The 27,495-nt window shown below is 44.0% G+C and overlaps 2 protein-coding genes across 6 annotated transcripts in view; one reads left to right on the top strand and one right to left on the bottom strand.

Annotated features, from left to right (window-relative positions):
* Positions 1-17,918, top strand: part of Fbxo38 (F-box protein 38) — a 47,546-nt gene extending 29,628 nt beyond the window's left edge. For 3 of the 4 annotated variants that reach the window (XM_052742286.1, XM_052742285.1, XM_052742287.1), the window contains 10 exons: positions 2,241-2,360; positions 3,737-3,916; positions 5,455-6,189; positions 10,468-10,568; positions 10,705-10,807; positions 13,533-13,699; positions 14,956-15,101; positions 15,684-15,787; positions 16,102-16,215; positions 17,100-17,918. In XM_052742286.1, the coding sequence (XP_052598246.1) occupies positions 2,241-2,360; positions 3,737-3,916; positions 5,455-6,189; positions 10,468-10,568; positions 10,705-10,807; positions 13,533-13,699; positions 14,956-15,101; positions 15,684-15,787; positions 16,102-16,215; positions 17,100-17,278 (1,949 nt within the window). In that variant the 3' untranslated portion in view covers positions 17,279-17,918. The remainder of the gene's footprint in view (positions 1-2,240; positions 2,361-3,736; positions 3,917-5,454; positions 6,190-10,467; positions 10,569-10,704; positions 10,808-13,532; positions 13,700-14,955; positions 15,102-15,683; positions 15,788-16,101; positions 16,216-17,099) is intronic. The other variant, XM_052742288.1, reaches the window with a different exon arrangement.
* Positions 17,919-19,025: 1,107 nt separating this feature from the next.
* Positions 19,026-27,495, bottom strand: part of Htr4 (5-hydroxytryptamine receptor 4) — a 208,682-nt gene continuing 200,212 nt past the window's right edge. For both annotated transcript variants that reach the window (XM_052742297.1, XM_052742296.1), the window contains one exon: positions 19,026-25,563. Coding sequence is in view for 1 of the 2 variants with exons in the window: in XM_052742296.1 (XP_052598256.1) it covers positions 25,476-25,563 (88 nt within the window). In the remaining variant the exon portion in view is untranslated. The remainder of the gene's footprint in view (positions 25,564-27,495) is intronic.

Genomic DNA, 27,495 nt, shown 5'->3' with positions numbered 1-27,495 from the left:
GTACTAACAGGTTCCACTCCGTACCCTCTGCTAACCCATGTACTAGCAGGTTCCACTCCATACCCTCTGCTAGTGAGTAAGGAGGAGCTGAGGTGGTTTCCTTACCAGGTTCTATAGTTTTTCAGTTGATCCCTCAAAACTAGAAAAATAATTCCTCTAGCCATCTTCATTGTTATTCTTTGGTCTACTCCCTTCAACATTGTAACTGATAAGAAATAGGCTGTCCTGATCCTGTGGACTGTAATTAAAGGCATGCTGTGATGCTGTGAATATAGGTGTCCTGAACAGAGTCACCTCTAAGCTTTTTTTTTTTTGTCTCAGCAGAGTCACCAGACCGACTCTCAATCCTGGTGGTCATCTTACTTGACAGCTCAGCTGTACTTGAGAGTTGTCTACTTCTACCTTCTTGAGATACTTGCTTCTCTTGGTGACTCTGTAGCCGTTTTCCTGGTTTTACCCTGATCTCAGAGCATTCCTCCTCAGTTTCTTCTCTCCTTCCTTCCCACCCTCTCTCCTCCCTTCCCTCCTATCTTTCCTTATTCATTGTCATTTAGAATAATGGCACTAGTACCAACTATATATTGAGCTGTAGATCTTTTCCTAGCCTTGAACTTTCCACTTTTTAAAGTAAATGAGACCATATATGGCTCTGAACTTTGTTACTGTCATATACAGACTCCTAGACACTACAAACTTAGAATCCAATCCGTCCCCTGAAACCCAAGAGATACAAAGAAGTGTAGAGCCGCAGATAGTGTAGATGAAGAAAGGAAGTGTGAAGTTGAATATTGTTGCTTTGATGTGGCCAAGAGAGGAGTCATGTTCCAGGAGTCATACCATGTACAGGTCACAAACGTCATAAAAACACAGACTGGAAAGACAGAAATCATGTCTGGGAAGTTGTCACAACCACTGTAACACAAAACACTGCAAACCCTGTAAACCCGATGGTGACAGATGAATTGCAGTGAATGGAAGATTAAGTGCCCAGTACAAAGGAGAGAATGCCTTTTGTTGCAAAATCTCATTCAATGTATCCAGTACTGGTATTGTTCTGACTCAAACTGAGATCAGTCAATGATTGGCGGAAGTAGGATGTTGCTTGATTAAATTTCTTGAATATTGCCTTGAGAGATTTTGCACTTAATTTTGTAAACATCTGATGAAGTCAGCTATTAGTAGTAATAAGTTGAAGCTTATTGGTCTTTAAGTTTTCATGGGCCTTATCCTTTGGAATAATGTGAGAATAAAATGACATGTTCTCATTCATTGATAGGCACTAGGTATAGTAAATACTGAAAAACATCAAGCATTTAAATGCCATTAAAGACTTATAAACTGTGCAGCGTATTAATGGTCCTTGCCATATATTAGCCAGTAAATGACAACTTAACCTTGTAACTAGAGTTTTTCTGCCTTGCCCACAGTCAGGACAAATCTCTGTCACCTGCCAGTCCCACAGCCACTCAGACCCAACCAAGTAAACACAAAGACTTATATTGCTTACAAACTGTATGGCCATGGCAGGCTTCTTGCTAACTGTTCTTATATCTTAATTAATTAATCCATTTCCATAAATCTGTACCTTACCACGTGGCTTGTGACTTACCGGCATCTTCACATGCTGCTTGTCATGGCGGCGGCTGGCAATGACTTTCTCCACCTTCTGTTCTCTCAATTCTCCTCTCTGTTAGTCCCGCCTATACTTCCTGCCTGGCCACTGGCCAATCAGTGTTTTATTTATTGACCAATCAGAGCAATTTGACATACAGACCATCCCACAGCATAACCTCTAGAAAGTACATGAAAAGGTAGAATTTGAGTTTGCATGCTCAATATAGCCTGGTTAAGATAGCAGGTACCACAAGGCTCATTGTTCATAAGATGACCATCATCATCCAGCAAATAGTGTAGAGGGGTGTCATCGAGCCATCCTTGGGAATACTTCAGGGATGAAAAGGTCTTTTTCTCAACCATGACCATTCCCCCTGCTTTTGTCTTACACTGATTGATGAAATAATCTTTTCCTGTCTGTGTTTTCCTTTTCTGTGGATTAACTAGACCCTTCTTTGTCTCTCTACTGAAGCAGTTACAAGCTTCTCTCTACTGAAGCGGTTACAAGCTACTCTTCTAAGAAGTGGGCCTCATAGTGACTGAGTGTTCTGTCCTTAGAACTGCCAGTTTTCCATGCATTGTGGATTTTTGTGTTTCCTTTAGTTTTCACTTTATTTTTATTTAAGCACTGAATGAGATGGAAGACATGGTGCAGGAAGATGGAGAGGTGGGAGCGGAGAGTGGAAGTGACATGCCGGCTCCCAATCAGGGAATCCTTCCTATGGATGCTGATGAGGAACAAGCAGGTAATTATGTCACTCTGTCCACATCCATCATTCTGGAAATTAGAGCCTGGGTGTAAGGGAGAATAGAAAGTACTGAGAACAAGTACTGATGTGTTATCTGATATTCCCTTTGAGACTTGTTATAAATCATCGATATTTTCCTTGCCTCCTGCGTCTGTATCTTAAGAGTTTTTTGTTTTGTTTGTAGCTGCAGCCAGCAACTGCTTTTTTTATTTCACGGTATGTCTTGTGTGTGGATATAGAAAAAGAAAGCACTCAGACTTTGATGGAAAATAACCTGATTAAATACTCTTATGTTTTTATGGCAATGTTCAGTGGACACAGCAAGCTCTGTGTGTGTGTGTGTGTGTGTGTGTATAACAGTAATTCAGAGGTCATAAATGTGAGAGGTCAGAAGAGAGGAGTGTAAATGATGTAAATAAAGTGCTCCTTTATAAAAGTCTTAAAACTTTTTATTTAAATTAAGAAAAATGTATTTGTACTCTGAGCCCACTTCAGAGGGGAAGAGGAACAAGACAGAGGCTGGTCTAGGTTAGTAAGTAGACCAAAACCTAGTCTCTGACACCAGTGGCAGGCTAGTGTCCTTGGCCTTGAAATGACCTTGACTGGCTCTTTGCTTTGTGATGGGAGAGTCTTTCAGAGGTGAGTGCTGTGCTCAGCACTACCTGAGAGTGACAGCAGCAGCCTGGGACTGCAGCACAGCACTGTCCTTCCTGGCTCACCTGGACGATGATGCCTTGTTCCAAGTGACTTCCGACTTCCGAGTGCCGTCACTTACGCAGCAGACTTACTGAGTGGCAGCTTTGCCAGGCTCTGAACAGGGTGACAGGCAAGCGCAGGCAAGCTGGCTTGCAGCTTGTGTTTTGTCAGGATCGATGGGAAGAGCTGAAGGGCTGAAGCTGGGCTCTAAGCAGGTGATCCTGCTTTACACAAATGCCCGTTCTCTACCAAAGAAAGTATAACGTGCGGTCCTCCAGAGAGGCTGCACGGCCCGCTCCATGCACCCTGAGGTGTATCTTCTTTGCTTTGGCTTATATATTTGCAAAATTGGGAAATTTTAGAATTTAATTAGAACTGTTACTTTGATTATTTTAGGATGATTTCTTGTGCTTTTGAAATAGTGAAATTGAGACAGGTGTTTTAATTTGCCTCTAGATATGGTGGCAGTTGTCATTCCCGTCACACAATGCTGTCATAGTGACTTTAGCTTGTTTAAATGCTTTCACAGAATCTCACACAGTATTTGTTTCGCCAAAGTAAGTGACTGAGGCTGCTTTCCCAAAAGCATGTCTCTGAGCCTAGATCTCAGAAATAGTACTTTTTGTGAGAGTTTGTCTTGAGCAACAAGTATTCTTAGTCTTGTGTTTTTGTTTTAGGACCTAGTGGTCTACAGCGAGTGGTAAAACCAACCCCAATTACAGTTCACGATTCAGAGAGCGATGACGAAGACGACAGTCTAGAACTCCAAGAAGTCTGGATTCCTAAGAACAGTGCCCGGCGTTACTCCGAACGGGAACAAAAAGACGGAGAGCCAGTACAGTCCAGGGAGCCGGCAGGTGAGCCAGCACCCAGCTCTGGCTTGTCAGTGGGGGGTGTCAGAGCTGCTTCCCTCTGTCTTCATAGTGTGTCCTACTGCATGTGCAGGGCGGCCTACATGTTAGGACGTGTCCTGGGGAGCAAGGAGGGCAGACGTCTCAGCAGGAGGGTGGGCAGTCCTGCTGTGGGTGATCAGCACAGCAGACAGGGAGGGCAGGGCATGGGAGGGATCTTTGAGTGGGGCTTTAGGGAGCTGTGCTGTCAGTGGTCAGTGGTCAGCGAGAGGCTGTGGTTTACAGAACGCATGGGTGGTGAGTATCCAGTGGAGAGGTAAGAAACACTCGCTCTCCAGCTCATACTTTGTCCAGTTGTGGTCTGAATATCGGTGGCTGCGGTAGTACTTGGGGCGGTCCTAAAATACAGGAATTTGGGCTTTTCCTTTGTTTATGTAGGGTGGTGTTGTTGTTTTGGTAGTGCTAGGGTTTTGGAGCTAGGCCTGTAGCATGCTGAGTGGGCACTCTACCACTGAGCTCTATCTCCAGCTCCCTAAAGTAGTTTCTAGTTCCTGATTTCCTTTTAAAGCCAAGCAACAGCTTGTTCTGTTCACCTTACTAAGAAACTGGTTCTCTGTCTCTTAGGTTCACAGGCCTTCCTTCCCGTGCTCTCTCCTCTCGCGTCTCAGAGCCTTGTGCTCACTACTTGTAGCAAAGGATACTTCTTTTTTTCTAAACCGTCTACATATTTTCCCTCTTTGCTCCTTAGTGTGTTTGAAGTGCGGTACACAGTTAACTCTGTACCTGCATTATATAGAATGCTTCATTTTGGAAAGCTCAGCTTACTTGGAATACTTTATTAACCACCAACTGTTTATTCAATTTTTACCTCACTCCTTTTTAAATTCAGGTATATATTGTAGTTGAAAAGAAGCTTCATGGAAATTAAAATTGAAGAAAAATGTGACCAGCTGACTAACCTATAATTTTTCCTATAAAATTCAGTTTCATGATCAGGCAGCTAAATCTGTGCTGTCCGGAAACCAGCCTTATTTGTTTATTCTGTTCTGTATTATTGAGCCTTGCTGTGCCATAGGGGCTTTTGTGAGGTGCTGTGAAGGATCACGGGATGCATTAAGTTATGCTCTGTCCTTACAGAACGCTTAGTGCAGCTGAAGTCAGGTAGACACCATGGCTCCCAGTGTTGTAGGAGCTATTACTATACTATACTATAGTGGCTCTAGGCTGGGGCATATCCAGGGACTGCCCAGAGCCCCAGGCCCTGGGTGGTGAGGTGGTTGTTGAGGGAAGCGTTGGGGCTGTGTGCACAGTGCAGGTAGAGGGGGCTAAAGGGGAAGGGAGTTTAGAATCAGGTCACGGTGGGCCTTACTGGACCAGCTGGAGAGAGCTAATAAGGGAAGCGCTAGGGATGCTTGCTGAGTGAAGTCTACAGTTAGAAAACCACGGGAACATTATCTCCTGCTCCAGACTTACTCTTGCCTTCGGTCCAGGCTTTGTACTGAAATCTCTTCTTTCCCTCGGGCCATTCTTTTTTCTTTAAACAGTAAGTGGAAAGGGCAAGACTCCACTTCGAAAGAGGCACAACTCCCAGCAGCTGGGCCCGTCGAAGCAGTGTCCCCTCGAGGAGAGCAGCTGTGAGAAAGGTTGTCAGGTCACCAGTGAGCAGATCAAAGCTGACATGAAAGCAGCCAGGGACATCCCTGAAAAGAAGAAGAACAAGGACGTTCATCCCAGCTGCAGCAGCACCTCCGCCAGCACAGTGGGGAACTCGAGCTCATCCAGCACTGCTTCTCAGAGCCCCGACTTGAGAAGGACGGTGACCAGCGGTGGCTCCTCCGAGCCTAGCCCTGCAGAGGTGGATGTGTCCAGGCAGTGCGTCTGCTCCCCCAGTGGGTCAGAGGACTCTGAGGCCATGGAGGAGGGAGATGCAGAGAGTTCTGTCTGCCCCAGATGCTGCTGTCACAGGCCCCAGGAGTCCCAAAGGAGAACTAGCAGGTGTTCTGATGAGGAACGTCCTTCAACCAGCCGAGCCTGTCTTGTGAATGGCCCGGATGGTACGAGATCCGCCTTTTCCTTTAGGACTCTGCCACAAGGGGGGTCTTCAGGCCCAGCACATGCTGAGAGGACTAATGGGAGTGGCTGTGGGGCTACAGGTGAGGACAGGAGGGGGAGCCCCCAGCCTGAGAGTTGTGACGTGCAGTCTAATGAAGACTACCCTCGGAGGCCCCTTACCAGGGCTCGGAGCAGACTGTCCCATGTACCGCTGATATCTGAGTCAGGTATGACAATGCTCCCAGGATTAGCCACTGCAGGGCAGGGCTGGAGAGTGGCCCGAGCTGGTTTCATGAGTTTTCTTAGAAAAAGCTAATTTATGGTAAATTATACTCTATTTGGGAGTTCTGTGGATTATAGAAACTTAAATAATTTTCGAGAATGTTTTGGTGGAAGGGGGTGTAAAACAGTTTCGATCCAGAAAACTCAGAATCATTTCACCTTTAGAAAAGTTAAACTGTGTGTATTTGCCCTGAATGCAATCCTGATTCTGATGCCCCATAGACAATGCTGCTCCCACCCCACACTTAGTGGAAAGTGCTCGGGGGCAGGCAGGAGTGTGAGGTGGCTGGGCTGGTACAGTTCCCTGTGTGTTCCTGGTTCTGCTTCTGTGACTTATAGTGATTACTTTTTGCTTTTTTGTGTTTTTGTTTTGTTTTTCCTGAAATTTATTTTGTTCCCAGCTAGGTTTGGCAGGAGATAAGCAGGTAAGTGGTTAGTTTTCCTCCGATTATTTGGATGAAGGTGTTCACACACACTCACTCACTTTCATTGATATGTGTAGTGTATATGCTTGTCATTGGGTCTGAACTGAACAGGTCTTTTAATCTTAATTATATTTCGGTTCTAAGGTGAGCCCTTTATTAAATTACTAATATTTACCAGTAGATAGTAATGGACTTCAATTTTCTCTAAGCATCTCAGTTTTAGAATCTTAAAACAAGTCCCACAACGGGCAGAGTCCTCTTTTTCATGTACTAAATGAGCTGACCTCGTGAGACGTCACACTCACCAAAGTGAGCTTTTGTAAGTGCGAGACTCAGCTGTGCGGACAGTCGTGGTAACAGTAGTCATAGAGTATAAACTGTGTTGAAGATGCACTGCAGTTCGTAAACTCTATAAAAAAAATACTTTTCCCAGCTTGAATTCTAAAGGGTTTTTGATTTTCAAAACCTGTGGAAAAGTACATATAACATTTTGAAGTATGCGGCTCAGTAACGTTAAGAATAGTCCCATTTGCACCTGTCGCCCGCATTCAGCTTCTCTGTCGTCCTGCCCTGGGCTCGCTGTGAGACTTTGGGTTGCCTCGTCTTCATCTCTGTGAAGTCGGTGGACACAGTTTCCTTACTCCGTAAAAGGCCTGCCTCACATGCTTTAGAGAAACGTTCTCATCCTCTCATTTTATTAAATGCCTGTTTATTTCCTCTTTAGTTCTGTCAGAGTTGGGACTAACTTGAAGGTGACTGATGGAAACATTGTCTTTCCAGCTCTGAGTCCTATTTAAGAGCTATTATGTGTGTCCAGGTATTTGGCGTCTGTCTTGGTGCACTTTTACAAGTTGGTTTTAAATGGTTTTTAAACAGGAGCCATTCTTATTGGCTGCTGTCCTTTGAGGGTCTTCGTTGTTGCCTTGAGCTCTCCCTATCCCTTACACTGTTTTAGTCTCCTCTGTCCCACAGCCTGAGTTTTCATAGGTTAACTAATTCCCTGGAATAAACACAAGAAAAACCTCGCTAAACTGTCCACTATCATACCTGTTGCTTCTGTTCCCCCCCCCTTTTTTTTCCTTTTTCAGTTTGAGATAACTTTATGTTTTAGTGCATAAATTAATTCCCAATATATTTATAACATCATGTAAATGTCCATTTACTTTCAGTAAGTTTTCTGGGGGAAATGCCAAAGTATTGATTTCAGTATTATCTAGGTCTCTTGGCAAGAACAAATTATTTGAGTGGTTTACAGATTATTTGAAAGCTAACATGGTTTTTTTTTTTTTTAATCTGTTAAAGCTATTCTGTTTTAACAGTATTAAAGAAATACGGCTAAAACGGGAATAAATATGGTTGTTAGAACCTTTTTAATGAGTTGAGAAGTAACATGTGAATTGTTTAGTTTTTACCTTAGGGTCTCGTGGCATATTAAAGCCATGTTAGAAGTTCACAGAGTTAACTTTGGTGTGATAGCCCGTTTTTGAAATTAATACGTTTAAGGTTTTTTTATGCTCATTTTATTTATGAAACAAGTGTCACAGAACGCCTAATGTGGTTATGGAAGACTAGCATTGGTTAAAGGAGCGCTCTTAGTTGCAGGGCTTTACTGGGCACTGAGGCCGCTCCGCTCTGCTTTCGTTTCTGCCGTGCCCTTGATGCCCACACCTGTAATGCTGAGTTCCATCACGTGTCTGCCCACTAGACCAGGAGCCCACACGGCAGGGACGGCCCAGTGCTTGTTGCCCTTCTGTTCCCAGCCTCTGGCACCATGTCTATGCACAGTGTGAGACTTAGTGGATGCCGTGAACTTAGTAAGTGTAGCCACCATAAGGTATGTTGATGCTAGAGGGTGTACAAGATCATTAGAAATTGTCCCTGGACAGGGAGGAGACGTCAAAGAATAACAAAAGAGGTAGCAAATTCCCTTCTCCGTGTACATCTGGAAAGATCTATTCAAGATCATCGACAAATAATTCGTTGTTTCATTGTATGGCTTAAACTGGTTTATAACACAACGGTTTAGACCCAGTGGAGAGCAGGGAACATAACCCAAACCCCATATTAGAGACTGTAAAGGGAGGGAGAGAGCAGCCTGAGAAGGGAGAAGTTTGAGATCAGACTGTAGGAGAAGGCGGAAGACCCTTACAGATGTTGCTGGAGCAGTGGAACAGGCCTGTTGCTGTTTTCATGCTGAAGGTGTGGTGAGGGAGGAAATTCGAGCAGCTGTGTGAACCTTGGTGGCTGAGTAAAACGTGCTGCCTTTAGCTGGCTGTTGGGCATGGAGACAGATTTGCACGAATTCCTTCAAGATACTGTTTGATGAATAGACTAGAACTGCTCTTGTCTGCCTTCAACCAAAGCAGCTACTTTCAGTTGTTTGGCATAGTAGAATTTCACAGGCTCCCACCGAGGCAAACATCTGGTGGGTCAGAAAGAACGTGTTGACCAATTCTCAGCTGTCAAATCCTGAGCCTTTTGCTATTGGCAGGATCTGTACCTCCTTTCCTTTTGTAATCTTGTTGGAGGTTACAAAATTCTGCAGTGGAATGTGTGAACTCAACAGTAGCATGGGGGTGAAAGTTGAGGAGTTCACGCAGCTGGGCTGTAGCCACTGGTGTGCTGCCATCACACAGCTGGGCTGTAGCCACTGGTGTGCTGCCATCACACAGCTGGGCTGTAGCCACTGGTGTGCTGCCATCGTGCTGTGCTGCGTCAAAAATGAGGGCACGACTTTGATTATCTTAGTAGATTGTGTGGGTTTCAGTCTAGATACAAATTTAGAGCTTGTTTTTTAAATAAAATCGTACTTGTTCTTATTATTAAATTGTAACATTTTAATAAAATACTAGTAAATTCAGTTCAAACCTTACTGGAAAATATATAGGTCTGGTAACCTAGTGACAAGAGCCAGATCAAGTATGTTTAACTCTTGGTACCAGTTAACATATTGGCAAGCTATTTTACCTTCCTATGACTCAGTTTCCTTGTATATTTAGTGAGGAAAATTTTAAAAATAACCTATATTAGAGTGCTGTTATAAGGATTAAATGAGTTAATACAAATAAAACCCTTAGCAGTGTATGACACACAATAAGCACTCAGTGAATATTTATTTGGGGTATGTACCTGTAGTGTTGAATGCCAGGTTTTTCAGTCAATATTCATTTTAATACATAATGGCTAACACTGAAAGAAAAGTTGTTGCTTGAAGGAACTTTTAGTTTAAATATGGAGACAGGTATACAGGGAATTACAGAACAATAAATATTTTGGAGGTCTGAATAAATTTGTTAGAATCAAATGATGATTGAGTAGGACCGAGATGGGTCATCTTTCAAACCCTGAAGGCATAAAGATGTTCTGAGCAGAAAGAGCTCGAGTGATTAATAACTTCAGACATAGGTAATGGGAGATAATTGAGGTCTACAGAATGGGATGATACTGAGAACCGGTGCAGTGGAGGCCTTTACCCACAGCGTCAGGAATGGAAACGTGCACGCTAAGCAGCAGTCATTGAAAGATTTTTTTAGTAGGGAAGTCTTCAGTTAATCCACCAAGAGTACCTATAATGAGTTTAAAGTCAGGAATATGGATGAGATTTGTGAGTTGCTTGCAGGGTGGATTGCTTCAGGTAGGAGGGGTGATTGGACTTGGAACAGTCTTTCAGAAGCACTACCTAACTATTTCACCAACTGAGTTGAGATTGTGGAGTTGTGATGGACTTTTCATATGTGACTGAATATGCTCTGGGAGGAAACAAGGATAAAATGTGAGGTTTTATTTTTCCTTTTATAGAAGTTGCCAAAACAAAGCCATGTCATGCCATGAAGCGCAAGCGAACTGCAGATAAGTCTACCAGTACCAGTGATCCTGTGATTGAGGATGACCATGTACAGGTGAAGAAGAAAGCTCTCACTTTTCACTGCCCAGCCCAGCTCCCGAAAGAAACTAAAGTTAACAGCTGCTAGGTTCTAACAATGAAAGCGCTGGGGAAGGTACACTCACTTGTAACTTTAACTTTTATCATTGTAGGTTCTTGTGTTAAAATCCAAAAATCTTGTTGGAGTCACAATGACCAATTGTGGAATCACAGATCTAGTGCTGAAAGACTGCCCCAAGATGATGTTCATCCATGGTATGTATTTGGGGTTGTATCATAGAAGAACATTATGCATCCTTTATAGAATTAAAGCAGACCAGTTGACGCTCGCTGCAACCCCAGCTGCTCAGACTGAGACTGGAGGATTGTAAATTTAAGGTGAACTTGTGCCACATGGTGAGACGTAATCACAAAATAAAAAGTTGAGTAGTTTAAGAAGAATTGAGAGAGAGAGAGAGAGAGAGAGAGAGAGAGAGAGAGAGAGAGAGAGAGAGAATATGCAGCAATTGGGGTTATAGCTCAGTCTAGAATCCTTGCTAGCACTTGTGACATCCTAGGTTCAGATCTCAGTAGTGCCAAAGTTAATTCCCATCACAACAGTCACATTATTATTTTGCACAGGAATGTTTTGGGCTGTCTCTCATTTTGTCTCTGTTGTATGGTTCTTATATAATTAATTACTCCATAGTGAGGGTCCACCTGCTGAAGCTTGGTTCCTTTTGTAAGTAGCCTCTCCTTGAAGGTTAATTGCTCCCTGACTTGAGTGGCTTCACAGTATGGTCAGGCTGCAGTCAGTTATACCTCAGCTTAACTGGGGCAGGAGTGCTGCATAAAGGTGTGGGGAGAGTAATAACTGGGCCTTCAGTGCTTTGCTGCTCTGTGTTTGGTTGGGTGCCCAAGCATACCCTTAGTTCCTAGCACATTGTCACTAGTCCAAGTCCCTTCTCCAGCCCCACTGCACATGCCTTCTCTGTCATCTCCACTCGCTTATTTAATACACTCCTGTATACCTTCCATGTCCTTCCTTACATGTCTGTCTTAAGTATAGGCTGTTCTCTGTAAGGTTTTAAAGTTTTAAGTGTATATTTATACCCATTTATAACGGGTTTTGCTTCCCATTATATTCCTATTTAAAAGGGGAGAAAAATCTAGGCTGTATGTCGTGGCATACACCTTTGATCCAAAACACTCAGGAAGCAAAAGTAGGCAGTACTCTGAGTTTGAAGCCAGCCTAGTCTACATAACAAGCTCTAGGCTAGCCAAGTGAGACCCTGTGTTTAAAAATCAAAATCAGTATCTGCCTTTTTCCTGCCCTGAGCAAGTTACATGTTGTATGTTCATTTTCTTCAGTGTGTAAAATGTCCATAATTTTGGTTAAGTCATATGGCGTTTGGCCTTTGTTATAGTTAAATGCCGTGGGCTGTGTATGTGTGTTGTGTGTGTACATTCATATATACCTGCATGTAGGTACACAGTACAGGTATGCTTGCTACAGGACACCTCATACAACTGGGCACTTAAGAGGCTGCAGCAGGAGGATTGCCATGAACCCAATGCCAGGCTGGGCCAAGATGTCAGACTCTGGTCATGCTGCAAAAACGTAAATGTTTTTCTATTTCAGCCAACAAAGTTTATGCCATAGAATATCTGATCAAGTCACTACCTCCTCTTGGAGTTTCTTCTTGAAACAGGAAGCTCTGAGGGCATACAGCAGGGCTGTCCTTCCTACCTGTTGCTCAGGAGTCCCCCTTCTGCCTCTGGGCATCTGAAACAGCCTCCAGATGCTCCCCTTTGCGATCTCATCTTCTCAAAGCAATGCGGCACTTCTTAGAGAGTACCACTGGCTTTCCTGATGTGCTTTACCCCGTGGCTCTCCTGTATTGTCCTCAGCCTGCTGATAGATCCTACGGCCTCGGTCCACCTTCTGTCAACCAAGCTGTTTAGTTCAGCGTGTCCTGAGACACAGGGTCTTAGAGAAGTACTTCAGTCTCTAGACAACAGCTAAGTTAATGACAAGTGGGGTGTCTAGAGGAGATGAGAGCTAGCTGTCACTACGTCTGATTTTACAGCCCAGAGCCATCAGGTTCGTATCACCATCTGGTTCTCTTTTCTTTATTTCTGTCCAATTCTTCCTTTTCCTATGTGACGGAGGAGAGAGTGAGCCTGAAGGCAGGGTGCTGGCAGTGTTTAAACATGGAAGTTAGTTACAGGGCAGAGCATTCTGGAAGATGATGGTGCTTGTGTTGAAGATCTCATAGAAGATTTCTTTATGAAAGGTTTAAAAAGTCAGGCAAATCAGCTTTGTGGTGTTAGAATTGCATCCATTTAATCCTTTCTACAGTTGAACTAGGTCATTTAAAACAAGGAAGGATGTTGCTGGGACGTAGTTGGTATACCAGTGTAGTGAAGTTTGTGTCGTGAGTAGCAGATACTGCTCTCTCTGACTTCATGTTTGCGGTGTCCAACAAGAAGAATCATGTTGTAGATAACGTCGGTAGATCTTTCCACAGTGCTAAAATGCCTAGCCAAAGACTTCAGAGTCCACATATTACTGTGCCTTTTCTCAAGATCTGTTTCTGTATTTGTGGCAGGAATTAAAATTAACTCAGTTCCATTTCTATCATTAAATTCAAGGTAATATTTGTGAATTAATCCAGGTCTGACCTTTAACTGTATACTTATGTCATTCAGTAATTCTTTAGTGTTAAATGTTTCCTGGGCAGGTCAACTTCTAGGACTTAATTTCTTTCACAGGCAACATTAGAAGGAAGAGGGCCTTGATATCTCTCTGGCATGAGGACAGCTGGCTTCTGAACTCAGTCATGTTGTCAACTCTTGCCTGTTATTTGTACTTGACCAGTGTGGTGCCTCTAGTCACAAGCACAGTGCCTGTGCCAGAGTTTTCCAGAAAAGGTTCCAGGACTCTATAGTTTGCACCTTGTATAAACTGTTTGTAGAGCTTATTGTTTTTATTTTACAGCTACCAGGTGCAGGGTCCTGAAACATTTAAAGGTAGAAAATGCACCAATTGTAAACCGATTTGACTATGCACAGTGCAAGAAACTAAATATGGATCAGGTACTAGACCAAATCCTGAAGATGCCGCCGGAGAGGAACCGCATCATCTACCTGCGTCCAATGCAGCAGGTACCGAGCTCTGCTTTTTTTTTTTTTTTTTTTTTTTTTGGTTTTGGTTTTTCGAGACAGGGTTTCTCTGTGTAGCTTTGCGCCTTTCCTGGGACTCACTTGGTAGCCCAGGCTGGCCTCGAACTCACAGAGATCCGCCTGGCTCTGCCTCCCGAGTGCTGGGATTAAAGGCGTGCGCCACCACCGCCCGGCTCCGAGCTCTGCTTTTTATGATCACATGCACATTGTGCTAATGTTTGCTTACTTAATCCATTTTGTTCAACCCTCGATAATGATTCTTTAAAATCTGTGGAGTTTTTATAACCAAGCAAGACTGTCTTGCCGGTATTGCTTGATAATGCTTTTCTCCCAGCTCTTAGGGATTCTTAGCAGTTACACTGGACTCCTTCGACAGGCTAGAAGTTGCCTGTTGACTAAGAGCATGCACTCAGATCACAGACTTCCTGTTCAGAGTCTCCTTTAACATAGAGCAAGCTCTTTTCCCTCTTAATTTCTTAAGTGTAAAATTAGAATCATAGTATACTTAAATTTTTGTGCTGTTTTAACTAATATGTATGATATACTAGGACAGTTGCTGGTATACCTTAAGCAATAGCATGGTAGCTGTAATGACTATTGAAAGTTAAGTGCATATGTAGAATGATGCTTGTTGCTAAAACAAAATATTAAATAATACCTAGACTCTGAAGTAAGTTCATCAAATTTGTAAGTGTATTAATACTCAAAACTGGCTATACTTAAAACTAGACAATGTTTTTCTTCCTTAAGGAAGTTCTTTTCGTGAAGGAGTTAAACTCATGTTCCCCTGAAAGCAGGAAGATACTGCAAAGCTCGAGATGGGAAGGGCACCCACGAGAATGTACTCTCAATCCAGAATCTACAAGGAGGAGAGAAACGCGTTGCCCATAAAACTTAGCAACTGTTCTCATAGAACAGTTCTGTGCACTCAGTTCTGTAATGCAGCCTGTAGCGAAACCTCTGAGGGGCATCCTCGGAAGACGTGGAGTTGACGGAGATCAGTTACCTGAGGCCTCTGACTTAGCGGGTACCTAGAGAGCAGTGCAGGAGGGATTGCCAAGTCTGCTCTGCAGAGAATTGGCTGCGTCTTAATCCAAACATGGCAAGCTGTGCTCTGGGGCAGAGCTAGTGTTTGATTTCCAAGTCAGCCAAGCATTTCAAAACTGAAGCTTTTTAAGGTCCTCAGATGTCTCAGACCTGATAGTAGTCCAAAGATGTTTTTCTGGTGTCTTCCACAGGTAGATACACTAACTTTGGAGCAGAAGCTGTTCAGTGGCCCCTACCCCTATCACATTTGTATCATCCACGAGTTCAGTAATCCTCCCAACGTTCGGAACAAGGTGCGCATTCGGAACTGGATGGACACAATAGCCAATATCAATCAGTAAGTGACTCCGTGGCCCCCAAAGTCCTTTGTCATAGTCCTCCTATTGAGTGCTCCTAGGAGCAAATCCTAATTTATTTTAAATGATTCCAGTTGAGCTTTTAGGTAGACTTAACTTGTCATGACATAAACATGTAAAAAAAACTGATGAAAGAAAATTTCAAACTTAAGATCATGCATTTATTTATGTAGCGTTTTATTCAAACTTAGAGAAAAAAAATGGTAAAGAACTGCATAGGTATGTTACTTCTTCAGACATAGAGGATGGAAAAACAAGTTAATGACAGTCTTGAGGCTAATGCTTCACTTTACAGAAAATTATGTTTGATTTTAATCTTATAAACATTGTACTAATTACCCTCAATATACAAGGTATTTGCTCAGAGATTTCCTTTTTCTTTCCTCAGCATGATTTGAAAGCTACTAACGAATGTAGCTCTTTAGTGGAGTGACTGGTGATGTCAGAGTTGTCGCTCTGCTTGAGATGGTTGCTGGACAATAAGCTTGAGGAGTCACAGTCGCTTTCTGCCCAGCAGTCCTTTCCAGTTGTGTATTTACTTGATTTTTTCCTCTTGCCTCCAGAGAACTCATTAAATATGAATTCTTCCTGGAAGCCACTCGAACTGAAGAGGATTTAAAGAAGTACCCTAAGTATCCCTGGGGGAGAGAAATCTACACATTAGAGGGTAAGAATGTACCTAGATGAGGGCGGGGCATGCCTTAGGAGAGATATGGAGATCATCAAATTAGTGAGAGGTTTGAATCTCCACAAGAGGCAGAAGCTGGGTGAGTAGTGGCCTGGCTGTGTCTTTACCATCCCTAGAATAATCAGAATTGTTGACACACAGAAGGTAGATAAAAAGGAAGACTTGGGATGGTTAGAAGTGACTCTGAAGGCCGCTGGCCCAGTCTCTGTACCCGGCCGGAAGTGCTTAGTTAGAGTGTGCTGCTGTCAGCTTTTCTGCACTAACGGGACTTTCCCACGGTCCACTTATTTCAGGTGTTGTGGATGGAGCGCCGTATTCCATGATTTCTGACTTCCCTTGGCTGAGGTCACTGCGGGCAGCAGAGCCCAACAGCTTTGCCAGATATGATTTTGAAGATGACGAAGAGAGTAACTATGACCTGATTTAACTTGTATTTTCTAGACTGAGTCTGCCTTACTGTGTTAAATAGTTAATATTTTGTTTGCGAACTAGGGACATTACAGAGTTTGGTTTGTTTTCCATAAACGTTTTTAGCATCTCTTCTGAAAAGGTCCCAGCTCTGAGTTGGTACAGCAGATGCACAGTGCATCTCATGTGTCCGCACGGTGGGAATTCCTTCCGGTTTCCTACTCATTTGATTGTTTTGTTTTGTGGTACATATGTGTATATGCTGGAGATTTAACTCAGGACCTAATGGAAAACATGACAGCCAGTTACAAAACCATTTAGAATTTTGCTTTTTGAGAAAGATTCTCATGGAGCCCGAGCTTGCCTCCAGTTGTCTGTGTAGCAAGTCTGGCCCTGAGTGCCTAGTCCAAGTTGCCAGGATTCCATTTGGCATGTGCCACATGCCTGACAAACTCATTGATCTTTACTGAAGAATTTACAGACATGCCATTTCAGAATTGTTCAGTTGTACCGATTAGTTGCCTGCTTCTTAGAAGTATTGTTATGACACTGCAGCTTAATTGTGATTTAAGTGTAGAAATTTCAGGGGAAGCTTTTAATGAAAGTTTTCTAAGTTTTAACATATTTGTATATTCACTTATAGGTAAAACTGAAATAAATATTTATGAAGAAGTGAATTTTCTTAACTACTTGTACTTAGCATAATTTACTCCTTGGTACATTATTTTCCCCCTGGAGATTTTGATCATGTCTGCTATCTTAGACATCATATCTGATATAAAACGAAGACAGATTCTAGAAGCCATCCTTGCATCAGCTACATATGGTCCAGGAAATGGACCATGTGGTTCATTCTAAGTCTCTGGTCTCTCTCCTTTCCCAGGTACCATCTATGCTCCTCGAAGGAAAGGACAGCTGTCTGCAGACATCTGTATGGAGACAATAGGAGAGGAGATCTCAGAGATGCGCCAGATGAAGAGGGGTGTGTTTCAGCGAGTGGTGGCCATTTTTATCCACTACTGTGATGTCAACGGAGAGCCAGTAGAAGATGACTACATTTAAAGAGACCTTCCCTGGCTCTTCTGGCCCAAAGCGGCCAAGAGGCTACACAGGAACTTTGGGCTTGGAATTGGGAGGCCCTGGCTCAGTTTGTTATATAGGAAATAAATAAGGAACATGGAAATTGTATACAAAGATTTATATATAGAAGAAATATACAAAGACACTTCCAAAAGTAACGTCTTTATATCCTATGTTTGTACATCTTAATTTAAAGAAGTCACTTGAATGAAGGCAAGTCATTTGAGCATTGATTTTGTTCACTTTTCCTCAGTTCTCGGTGTCATGTGACTGAGCTCATTTACTCTGCTACTCACCATTGTCCCTTCGGTCTGTGCCTTTCTCTTCCCCAGCAGAGCTGTCTGAGTCGGTGCTGAAGAGTGCTGTGTCTTGTGTGTGTGTTAGTATAATGCCAGCTAACCCTCCGTCAGAGAAGACTGGTTCTGTACTGTGACGGGCCTCTTGTTTGCTTAGTGTCATTATTTGGTGTCTTTCTTTAAATGAAAAGATTCACAAACTTAAAAAAATGAATTTGAAGGGCAAATAGAAAGTTTTCAGAGCATTTCTAGTTATTTATTTCCTCACTCAATTGTGTATATGCTTTATCTTGAACCATAAAAATAAACATTTAGTAAAAACGTTATTCTTGCCATGGACTCGAAACCGTATTTTACAGCGGCACATACTTCACAGACAAGCAGTGTGTAGCTGTGTCTGACTCAGCACCAGTGTCCACCTGCTGATCCCTTTTGAAAATGAGGCCAGGAGATCCGTGCCTAGTGCATGCCGAGCTGCGACAGAGTGCTGGGAGAATGAGTGTGGGCTATTTCAGAGGAACTGCTTTTCTCTCAGGGCTAAAGCTGCGCCTTTGACAGTGACAGTGCTCTTTACTCTTGGGGGCATCACCAAATGGCTTTGCTGTTTGGTAAATAAGTGACCTTAACAGGCTTCGGAAGCCAAAGTCTAAAGACAAAGGGAATTACGGTCTGTAGAAAGTGTCGGGTCTTTAAGGATTTATACAGCCCCTTCCCTTTTCTGGGGATTAATTAAGGCCAAGAAAGGAAACACCAGTCATCCTTGATGAGGACTTGGTGTTCACTGGGTAGGACATGAATTTGTGGTTTCGATCCCAGCTGTATTGATGTACTAATGACAGACAGGCGGGAGTGCCGGCGAGGTTCCCTAACACTGGACTCTTGGATGATAGGTGCCTGTGTCTAGCATCTTTACTTCACAGCTTTTAAAATTCTTGACACGTAAGAGTTTTAAAAATCTTAAATATAATTAGTTCATTTTTTCCTTGCATTGTTTTTAGTTCACTGTTCAGGTTATAACTGCTCAGTAAGAGGCAGAAAACAAATGCAGAATATTAACCTACAGTTCTCAGCAAGAATCAACCTGTCTGTAGTTTTCCCCTGTCACTCTAGCGAGAACCTCATCTAAATAATGCTCATACTGGTCACAGGAGGCCACTGCTCTTTAATGTTACTCAGTTTACCGATCTTGCAGAGTCATTAAATAGGACAGGGGCCCTAAGATCATTTGTAAAGGTGCTGAAGGTAGACAGCTGAAGACACAAGAGGGGAAGCCGCACACTCTCCTAGACACTTAGTAAATGTAGATGAATAAGCCAGTAGTGGTGGCCTTAGAGCAAGGCCAGCAACCTGTGTGGGCTAGACAGTAAATAATTTGTGCTCAGTGGGCCATAGACATCCTCGGATGTGTGAAAGCCATGAACAGTACACAAAGATGGCCATATTACGACAAAACTTTATTGATAGACAGAAACTTGAATTCCACATAATATTCACATCACAAAATAATACTCTTGGATTTCAACCCAGACATTAAAAAGCAGAAACCATTTTGAAGGCGTACAGATCACATCTTAGCCAGTTGATTAACGCCTGATGGAGAACGGAGTTTCCCATCCATTCTGTTATGCCAGCAGCTGTGTGGTTCAATGGCCTGTTTCTACAAGGCCTTAAATAGTTCACAGATGACCTCTGACCGAGGGTCAGAATCAGAAAGAACCATGTATCACATGCTGCCAGGCATATGGGGCTGATAGCTGACACTATGATTCTTGAAGTGACTCTGTACATGGGGGCCGAAGTCCTGGGTTCAGATTCTAACTTCCTCAGACAACAGCTCTGACCAGGAGACAGTGGTCTGTGGTGGAGAGCCCTGTGCTGGAGCCTCAACTTTCCTCCTTTGTAAGGTGGTCACAGTTCCCCACCCCCACCAGGCAGTGGTGAGGGTCCCCAGTGGGAGCGCCCAGTGTAATCCCAGGTTTATTATAAAAGTGTTTGGTTTGGTTTTCTGGTTGCTTCTGTGTGTGTGTGTGTGTGTGTGTGTGTGTGTGTGTGTGTGTGTGTATGTGTTTTGTAATTTATTTTCTGTTTTTTTTTTTCCTTAATATTTCCATAATGTCCCTTAGACTGTATCCTAGGGCAGCGGTCTTTGAGAACTAACCAGGCCTTGGAAAGGAGGTCACACTTGACATCGTTTTTGAGGAGTTGGTTATCATACCTCCTAAGCTTGCTAAACATCCAGGTTAGCAGTTTAGGTAACTTGGTCAAAGGCAGGTGTTTAGGGATGACTGGAAGCAGAGTTTTATCAATCTGACTCCAAACAGTCCCTCAAGGGGGAAGGAAGTCAGGTGAGACCCACTTTGGGACTGGCTCCTGCCAACAGGACAACCCCTACATCTGAGCTGCCACTTCATCCTGAAACCAGTCCTGCTGACCATGTGGAAGACACAGGATTCAGTCAACTATTGAATTGCCTGCTCTCCCAGGCTGGCAGCATGAAGCACACATGAATTGATGTGAGGTGATGTGCGGGGTTGACAATTGAAAGGCCAGTAGCAGAGTACATACAGCATCACCTTAGTCATAAACAACAGCAAACAAAACCGCAAATTACCGAATCACATATGCCAAGTGATAACGCCCCAACCCCACCTGCCTTGGGAATGGAGTGGGACTGAGCTAGGGTCAAGAGTATTTACTTTATCTGTGTTATGGGACTTTTTATAATGGGAATAGTTGCATAAATGCATCATTTATATAAACCATAATTTATGTAGAAGGAAAAAAAAAATCACTGTGCTAGGTTAGGAGGACCTAATGTGTTTTCCATCCATCTTCTGCCACACGTCCTTGGGCAAGTCACTTGCTGTGACAAAGTCTTGTCTATAAAATTGAACTGATAATCTCTCACCGCTAGCTATTGTGAGGCTCTGAGACCTTGTGAAAGGGCAGATCAATTGTAAAGTGCCTACGGTGGTGGATAGATACCAGGAAAATCGGGCTGGCGCCAAATAGTTTAAATTCAACCAAGAAGTATGGCAAATTCAGATTGCCTTCTGCAGGGCGCCTTGATGATGGTTTGCGATATTCAGGGTTCATCCACTTGCCTGTCAGTCTGCTGCTGACTATTCAGTAACCTCGGGCTCCCCTGGTACTCGAGAGCCGTCCTGCTGGACCATCAGGAAGGCTCGTTTAATTAATGGACATGACATCCAGAGGAAAAAACAAGAGGGCACGTGAATGGCAGAGCTCAGACCAGAACAGGCACAGCTCCGGGTCCCAAGGTGGTAAGAGAGAGACCGTACTTAGGCCATGTGAACAAAGAGCTTGTCCCTGGCCCACTACGTCAATGTAGAGTGAAGGCATCCTAGCATTGAAGGCCACTGGGAGTGTTTCAGATGGTGGGCTTTAGAATCAAGGGGCCTGGGCCTACATCCCACATCCATACTTGTCAGATCAGCCACCAGATGATGTCTCTGCTGAGGTTTGCTCATTTTTAGTGGGAGTCATGTTGGCACTTGTAAAGGGTTTTTTTTTTTTATGAGAAAATCCAAGGAAAGCACTTAACCAAATGTCCAGCAGAAAGGTGTTTGTTAGTTATCTTCTCGTTCTGTTACTGCTCATGAAGTTCAGAAGGAGCTAAAGTAAAGGCAGGAGAGGAGACACAATCTGGATTAAGTATAATACTAATAAAAATAGTAAGCACTTTGTTTCCCTTCCATCTTTATTTCCAAAAACATGGAACTGAACTTGTATTAAATTGATGAATTCCTATAGTTTGGAATTCATTCTCTAAATTCTCCCAGAGAGGAGATAGGGGGACTCCACTGACACATTTGTCTTCCTGGGACATGCAGAGGCAGGGGACACGCTCTGAGTGTTGACATCTGGTTAGAATTTAGTAGTTCGGTTTTATTTTTATTAGTTTATCTCTATGGCTGCTTTCTATTTACAGCAAATAAAACTCATTTTCCATTTGGGATCTGATAAACCGTTTCCTTCTAAACTAAATTTCTGTAAGTGAAATGAAGGTATTATGTAATTAACAGTGCAGGCAAAGCATGTATTTAGCCAAACTTGTAACAGTGGCCCTTGACTATCCATGTTGGAACCGTCACATAGATCCAGCCAGCTCAGTGACCATTTGCATTTTGTAGAAGAATAGAGTGAGGCAAGTTCTGCTCAGGGCCAGAACAAGAGTGGGCCTGAACCCAGCTCTTCAAGTTCATCCCTACGTTGTTCACATTCAAATCAGGACTTAGTTTTCTAGACTGTGTGCAAAGAGGACACTTTTGGCCAAAAGGGGCAAATGCACTGATTTTTGATTTCCTCCTAGACCCTGTGTTTTGGGGCAGATTTTGACCACAGCCAATCAAAGTAGTAGAGGAAAAGAAAAGCACTTTCCATCTCTTACCTAAGAGAGCCACAATACCAAAGAGAAATAGCTAGATATAGCACAGCACCAAGAAGACATTTTCTCCCCACTTGAAGACTGTATTACAGGTGATTTGGTTGTCTCCATTCTCTGGCCTCATTGAATCTCTTCTGTCACCTACCCACAATGCCCTACCCTACCCCATTTCCCAGATGGTTCTTTGTTTCAGGACAGAGCAAGTTGGCGGCAGGAAGTGGAAATGTTAGTGAGCAGTGAAGCTGAAATCTCCGAGTTGGCTTTGTTAGTTTGTTTTAGCCAAAACCTTGTAGGTTTTTATTTCTTTTAACTTTCTAGTTGCTAATGGAGAGGGTTCGTGACCTGGGCCAGCAGTTGTTCTTCAGTGCCAGCATTCTAAGAGGGATGGCCAGAGGAGAAGGTAGGAAGCTGGGGTTGACAGGTCTTGCACAAGCGATGTCTTATGCCGAGCAAGCTTCTTAAGAAGTAGAGCATTTTATATATCCTACTTGCTGAGGGAGAATGGCCAAGGTCAGTAGAAAGCTAAATCAGACAATGTTGGCAAGAGAACACAGGATATCTCAGACACAGCTGCCTTAGGACTGATAACCACAGCCCTTCAGAGGGGAAAGCTGGGTTCCTAGGAACTGAAATCTTAATCCTTTGAGGCCCAGGCCAAGGCTGGCCCTTGCCAAGTCTGCTCCTAGGCAAGGGCAAAGAGCTAGCATTCCCTTTTTTCTTTCATCAGGACCTCTGAGCCTTGGATCATTCTGGCTTCCAGCAAGATGAGGTGGAATCTTCAGAACTGGGCATTCCTATGGACTGCAAAGTCAAATGGAAAGAAAGCACAGTGAATCCCTTTATCCCTGGCATGGAAACAGACTTCATTAAACATCCAAGTGGTTGCCAGTGTTCATCTGGCCAGAGTAGCTGGACCACAGCCTCCTCTTCCCTAGTAACATCTCATCTTACCACAGCAGGCTTCCTGACAGAGGAGCTTCTTAGGAAGAGGACAAGTTTAGGTCTCCTTGAAGCCTGGACTGCTGTGTATCTTCTGCGTCTTCCACACTCAAGCTGTGTTGTCTGGATTCCTGGAAGCCATGGGTGGAACTAATGCTGTGTAGCAGCTCTCCAGATAGAATGAATCCATTCTTATCTCATGGATTTGCATTTGGCTTATCACCATGTCTTCTTGTCCCTGGTCCCTTCCTTCAGTTTTTCATGAAAAGACAGAAAGGGACTCAGATCCAAGGAGTTTACTGGTTTTCAATAGAGAAGGGTCCCGTAAGTATGGTGAGTATCCTTAACTTGCCAAGGGCTGCGGAATGCCTTGGGGTATGAGACTTTCAATGTTAAACCTAGACGATTGGTCACTTCATTCCTTTGTGGGGGATGACCATTCTTCTCACCATATCTGAAGATGGGGGAAAGGAAGATGGCCAGTGAGTTCTTCCTTCATAGATTAAACAGGGACAAAGAGGCCAGTGTGACCTGCCATCAGAGGGGAAGAAGGTATGACACAGGAAGTGGAAAGGTAAGGGAAACTTGTAGGGTGACTCAAGCCTGAGGCCCCAACACTTGGAGGATGGAGGTAGGAAGATCAGGAATTCAGTCCAGCCTCAGCTACACAGTGAGTTTGAGGCCAGCCTGGGCTATGAAAAACCCTGTCCTAAAAAAGCGTAAGACGGAGAAGAAGGGAGGAGGGTGGAAGGGCCGGAGAGAGAAGAGGGAGAAAGATGGGGAGTTAAAACGGCAGGGATGCCAGGACACGTCCAGCTTCCCTGCTCCCTCTGTTTCACAGCAGTGAACCGAACTGGTCTTTGTCCGCAGAAAGAAAAGAAAAGAAAACGCTTGTGAGTCTCAAGTCTTCTCTCTCTCTTGAAGAAATAACTAGCCCAAGACAAAGAAGGTGGTGACAGCTTTAGTATGGGAGAGAAAACATATCTTGGGGTTTGGAACAAACGACACTCTACAAAAATGTGTGTAAAATGGAACCACAGTAGCTTCAAAGGCAGGGTTCAATGACAGTTCCCAGTACAGAAAGATGGATTTGTTCTTTGCTCAAAACAGAAAATGGCCTAGGACTAGACCATTGGGTTGTTCAGCACAGGACCCTGATCATCCTTAAAAGGCAGTCTCCATGGGAGCAAGTCAGTTTCCCCCCTTAACGTTTTGTTTTGTTTTGTTTTGTTTTAGTATGTGAGTGTGTATGTGTGTGTGCCTGAGTGTATGTATGTGCATCGTGTGTGTGTGCAGGAGCCTGGAGCAGTCAGTAGTGGTGCCGGATCCCCTGGAACTGGAGTAACAGATGGTTGTGAGCCACCATGTGGATGCTGGGAGCCAAACTTGGGTCTTCTGCCAGAGCAACAAGTGCTCTTCTCTTGAACACTGAGCCATCTCTCTAGCTCCTCCCTGACTCCCACTCCTTGATTCTTGAGTTGTAAGACTGTTCTTTGTCAACGTTCATAGCAGTCGGGGTCCTAGTCCACTGTCATGGAGGGGGAGCAAATAAAGATTCATTCCAGGTGACACAGTCACTAGTATGCCAGTGGGGAAAATGGTAACTTTACACACACATGCATGCATATGTGAACACACACACACACACACACACACACACACACACACACACACACACAAAACTAGCTGTATAGAGGTCTCTTGGTAATGGGTCCAAAGGCAAAACCTAAGCAGAATCTTTACAATTTAGCCTCAAGGGGGAACTGTTACCTCAAGTAGTATGCTATGATCAAGAAAGAAAAAAGGAAGGAAAGAAGGAAGGAAGGAAAGAAAGAAAGGAGGGAGGGAGGGAGAGAGGGAGGGAGGGAGGGAGGGAGAGAAGGAAGGAAAAGAAAATATTCATGGCTGTAAGCCAAAATTCCTGACACCTTCCATGTCAGTACTTGAGTGCTTCTAGCCAGGCATCCCGAGCCTAGCAAAGCATGTCCAGAAGATGGCCAGAGCGAAGAGGAAACTGGAGATGTTCCATTGAGAGAGAAGACTGAGAGGGGTGGGCGGGTGGCAGGTCATTTTCTTCCAATGTCTAAGGCTTTCTGAGAGGAAGAGGAGACCAACAGCACTGCCCTGACAGAAGCTAGAGCAGCCACAGACTTGGGTGCCGATAAACGACAGAACTTCCACACAATTAGCTCATTCCCACCACAGAAGGGGCTGCGTTCAGAGGTAGTGAGCTCCTGTCCCTGGAGAGGTGCGAGCAGAGACCGACCTTGTGTCAGTAGGCAATGAGTGGTGCCACTTGGGCTCTGGGTAGGATGCTGGGTCTGATGATGTCTGAAGTCCCCACACAATTCTGAAATCCTTGATGTGCTGGGTCCAGGTTCCACTGAACACCGTCTTCTGTGTACCTTCACTGGGCCCTGGTGTCCCGTACTTCAAGCTTCACTGGTGATGACCAGGGTCAAGAGTGTTTCCAGGGTATCCTGTTCATGCAGACATGAATGGGAATGAATGGCTAAATGGCAAGCCAGGTCTTCAATCAAAAGCATGATTCCAGGGACTCTGGGTCATTGTGTATGGGCAATTTCTCCAGTTCCTGGTGATGCCCACTGTGCAAAACTGTATACCTAAGGAGGAAGGAAAGAAGGCATGAGAATTCAACAGGCATCCTTCAAAGGCATCAGAAGCACCCCGTCTACTCTCTACTGCCTTTTCTTGAATGCATTTGGGGGCATAGAGAGGTGGGAGTGGAATGGGATGGAACTTCACAGAGAAGAAAAACCAAAGGACTCACCTAGATCGTCTAAGTTAAAGGTGGGAAAATGGCATCCTTGGGGAACCAGGCCTAGGGTACAGAGAGTGAACGACAGAGCTGGGGTGAGAACCCAGATTCCTTTCTCCAAAGCAGTTCCTGTGCCACTCGTCAGAACAACTCCAAACTGGACATGAATAAGCCCTTCCAGTAGCTTTCTGGTGCCGTGCTAAAATGCTGTTCAAGTATCTGTGGTGGTATTGTGTTCTCCAAAATATTGTGCACACTAATAAACTTATCTGGGGTCAGAGAATAGGACAGCCACAATATTAAACATAGAGGTTAGGCAGTGGTAGCACACGCCTTTAATCCTAGCATTCCAGAGGCAGAAATCCCTCTGGATCTCTGTGAGTTCAAGGCCACATTGGAAACAGCCAGGCATGGTGACTCATGCCTTTAATCTCAGAAAGTGAGCCTTTAATCCCAGGTAGTGAGGCAGAAAGCAGAAAGATATATAAGGTGTGAGGACCAGAAACTAGAAGCTTTTAGCTGGTTAAGCTTCAGGCTTTCAAGCAGCAGTTCAGCTGAGAGCCATTGGGATGAGGACACAGATGCTTCCAGTTTGAGGAAACAGGGTCAGCTGAGGAACTGGCGAGGTGAGGTAGCTGTGGCTTGTTCTGTTTCTCTGATCTTCCAGCATTCACCCCAATAACTGGCCTCAGGTTTGATTTTATTAATAAGACCTGTTAAGATTCATGCTACAACTATCAACTGTGGTTTCTAATTCCAGACTACACCCTGTGACCTAGATTGAGTATCCAACTGTCTCTGTACCAACTGACAACTCGGCTCATAGTCTGGAGGAGGAGCTAGTGTGTGTGTGTGTGTGTGTGTGTGTGTGTGTGTGTGTTTTGTATATATGTATACTGCATTTTTTGTGGTCATGGGGAAGCCCTCATGCCTGCTGGGCAAAGACCTCCAGTTGTGGCCAGTTGGGGGACACTTACCCACGCTCCTGTAAGTAACTCCTCACCTATGCTCTGTAAGGAAGTCCAATATATTCCTTGGTTCCCCAGAATGAACCCTGGTGGGATTCTGCCTCAGTTTGTCATTGGGACCTTAGGAGAAGAGGTAGACATTGCTATGTCTCCCACTGGGAAGTAATTTTAGCAACTACTGGAAGGAAGCCATTTCAGGTAGAGGAGGAGACCACACATATGGTGTTGGCGGTCCTATAAGCAGCTGAGCATTCCTCCCATTGCCTAGGGACAATGAATGTACTCACTATTGTGCTACAATGCCATGCCCTGCAGTATTCAGATCATGCTGTTGTGCAGATTTATGCAAATGTTCCTAAGCTAGATCTTGGCTGGAATTTGGAAGAACAGCAAGGATTGGGGTACAGCAAGGGAACAGAAGGAAAAGGAGAAGTGGAAGGAGTAGCTGTCTGCAAGATATCCAGGACTAATGTTGGCGTGAGGCAACCTTGAAGATCCCTGTGGTATTCTTTGGCTTTTTACTGCCCAGGAAGAGTTTGAGCAAAGCAATGGTCCGAATGACCTTGAAATAGGCTTCCTCTGGCTGGATGCTCTGTTGAGAGTATAATCAGACTTTGCTTAATGACAAGAGTCATCCTGGAAAATGTAACATTAAGCGATGCAATCATTGTACAAACATCATAGAGGGCATCCATATAAGCTAGAGCGTGTCCCCCACAACACTCCAAGTTCTATGATACAGCCATTGACTCGGCTAAAATCCTGTGCAGAATGCAGTGAACACTATCACACACAGGAAATACAAGGCC

The sequence above is a fragment of the Peromyscus californicus genome, unplaced genomic scaffold (assembly GCF_007827085.1).
Source record: "Peromyscus californicus insignis strain IS unplaced genomic scaffold, ASM782708v3 Scaffold_17__1_contigs__length_78620276, whole genome shotgun sequence".
Lineage (NCBI taxonomy): Eukaryota > Metazoa > Chordata > Mammalia > Rodentia > Cricetidae > Peromyscus > Peromyscus californicus.
Note: the sequence above shows the minus strand (reverse complement) of the source record. Positions and strands in the feature narration are given on the sequence as shown.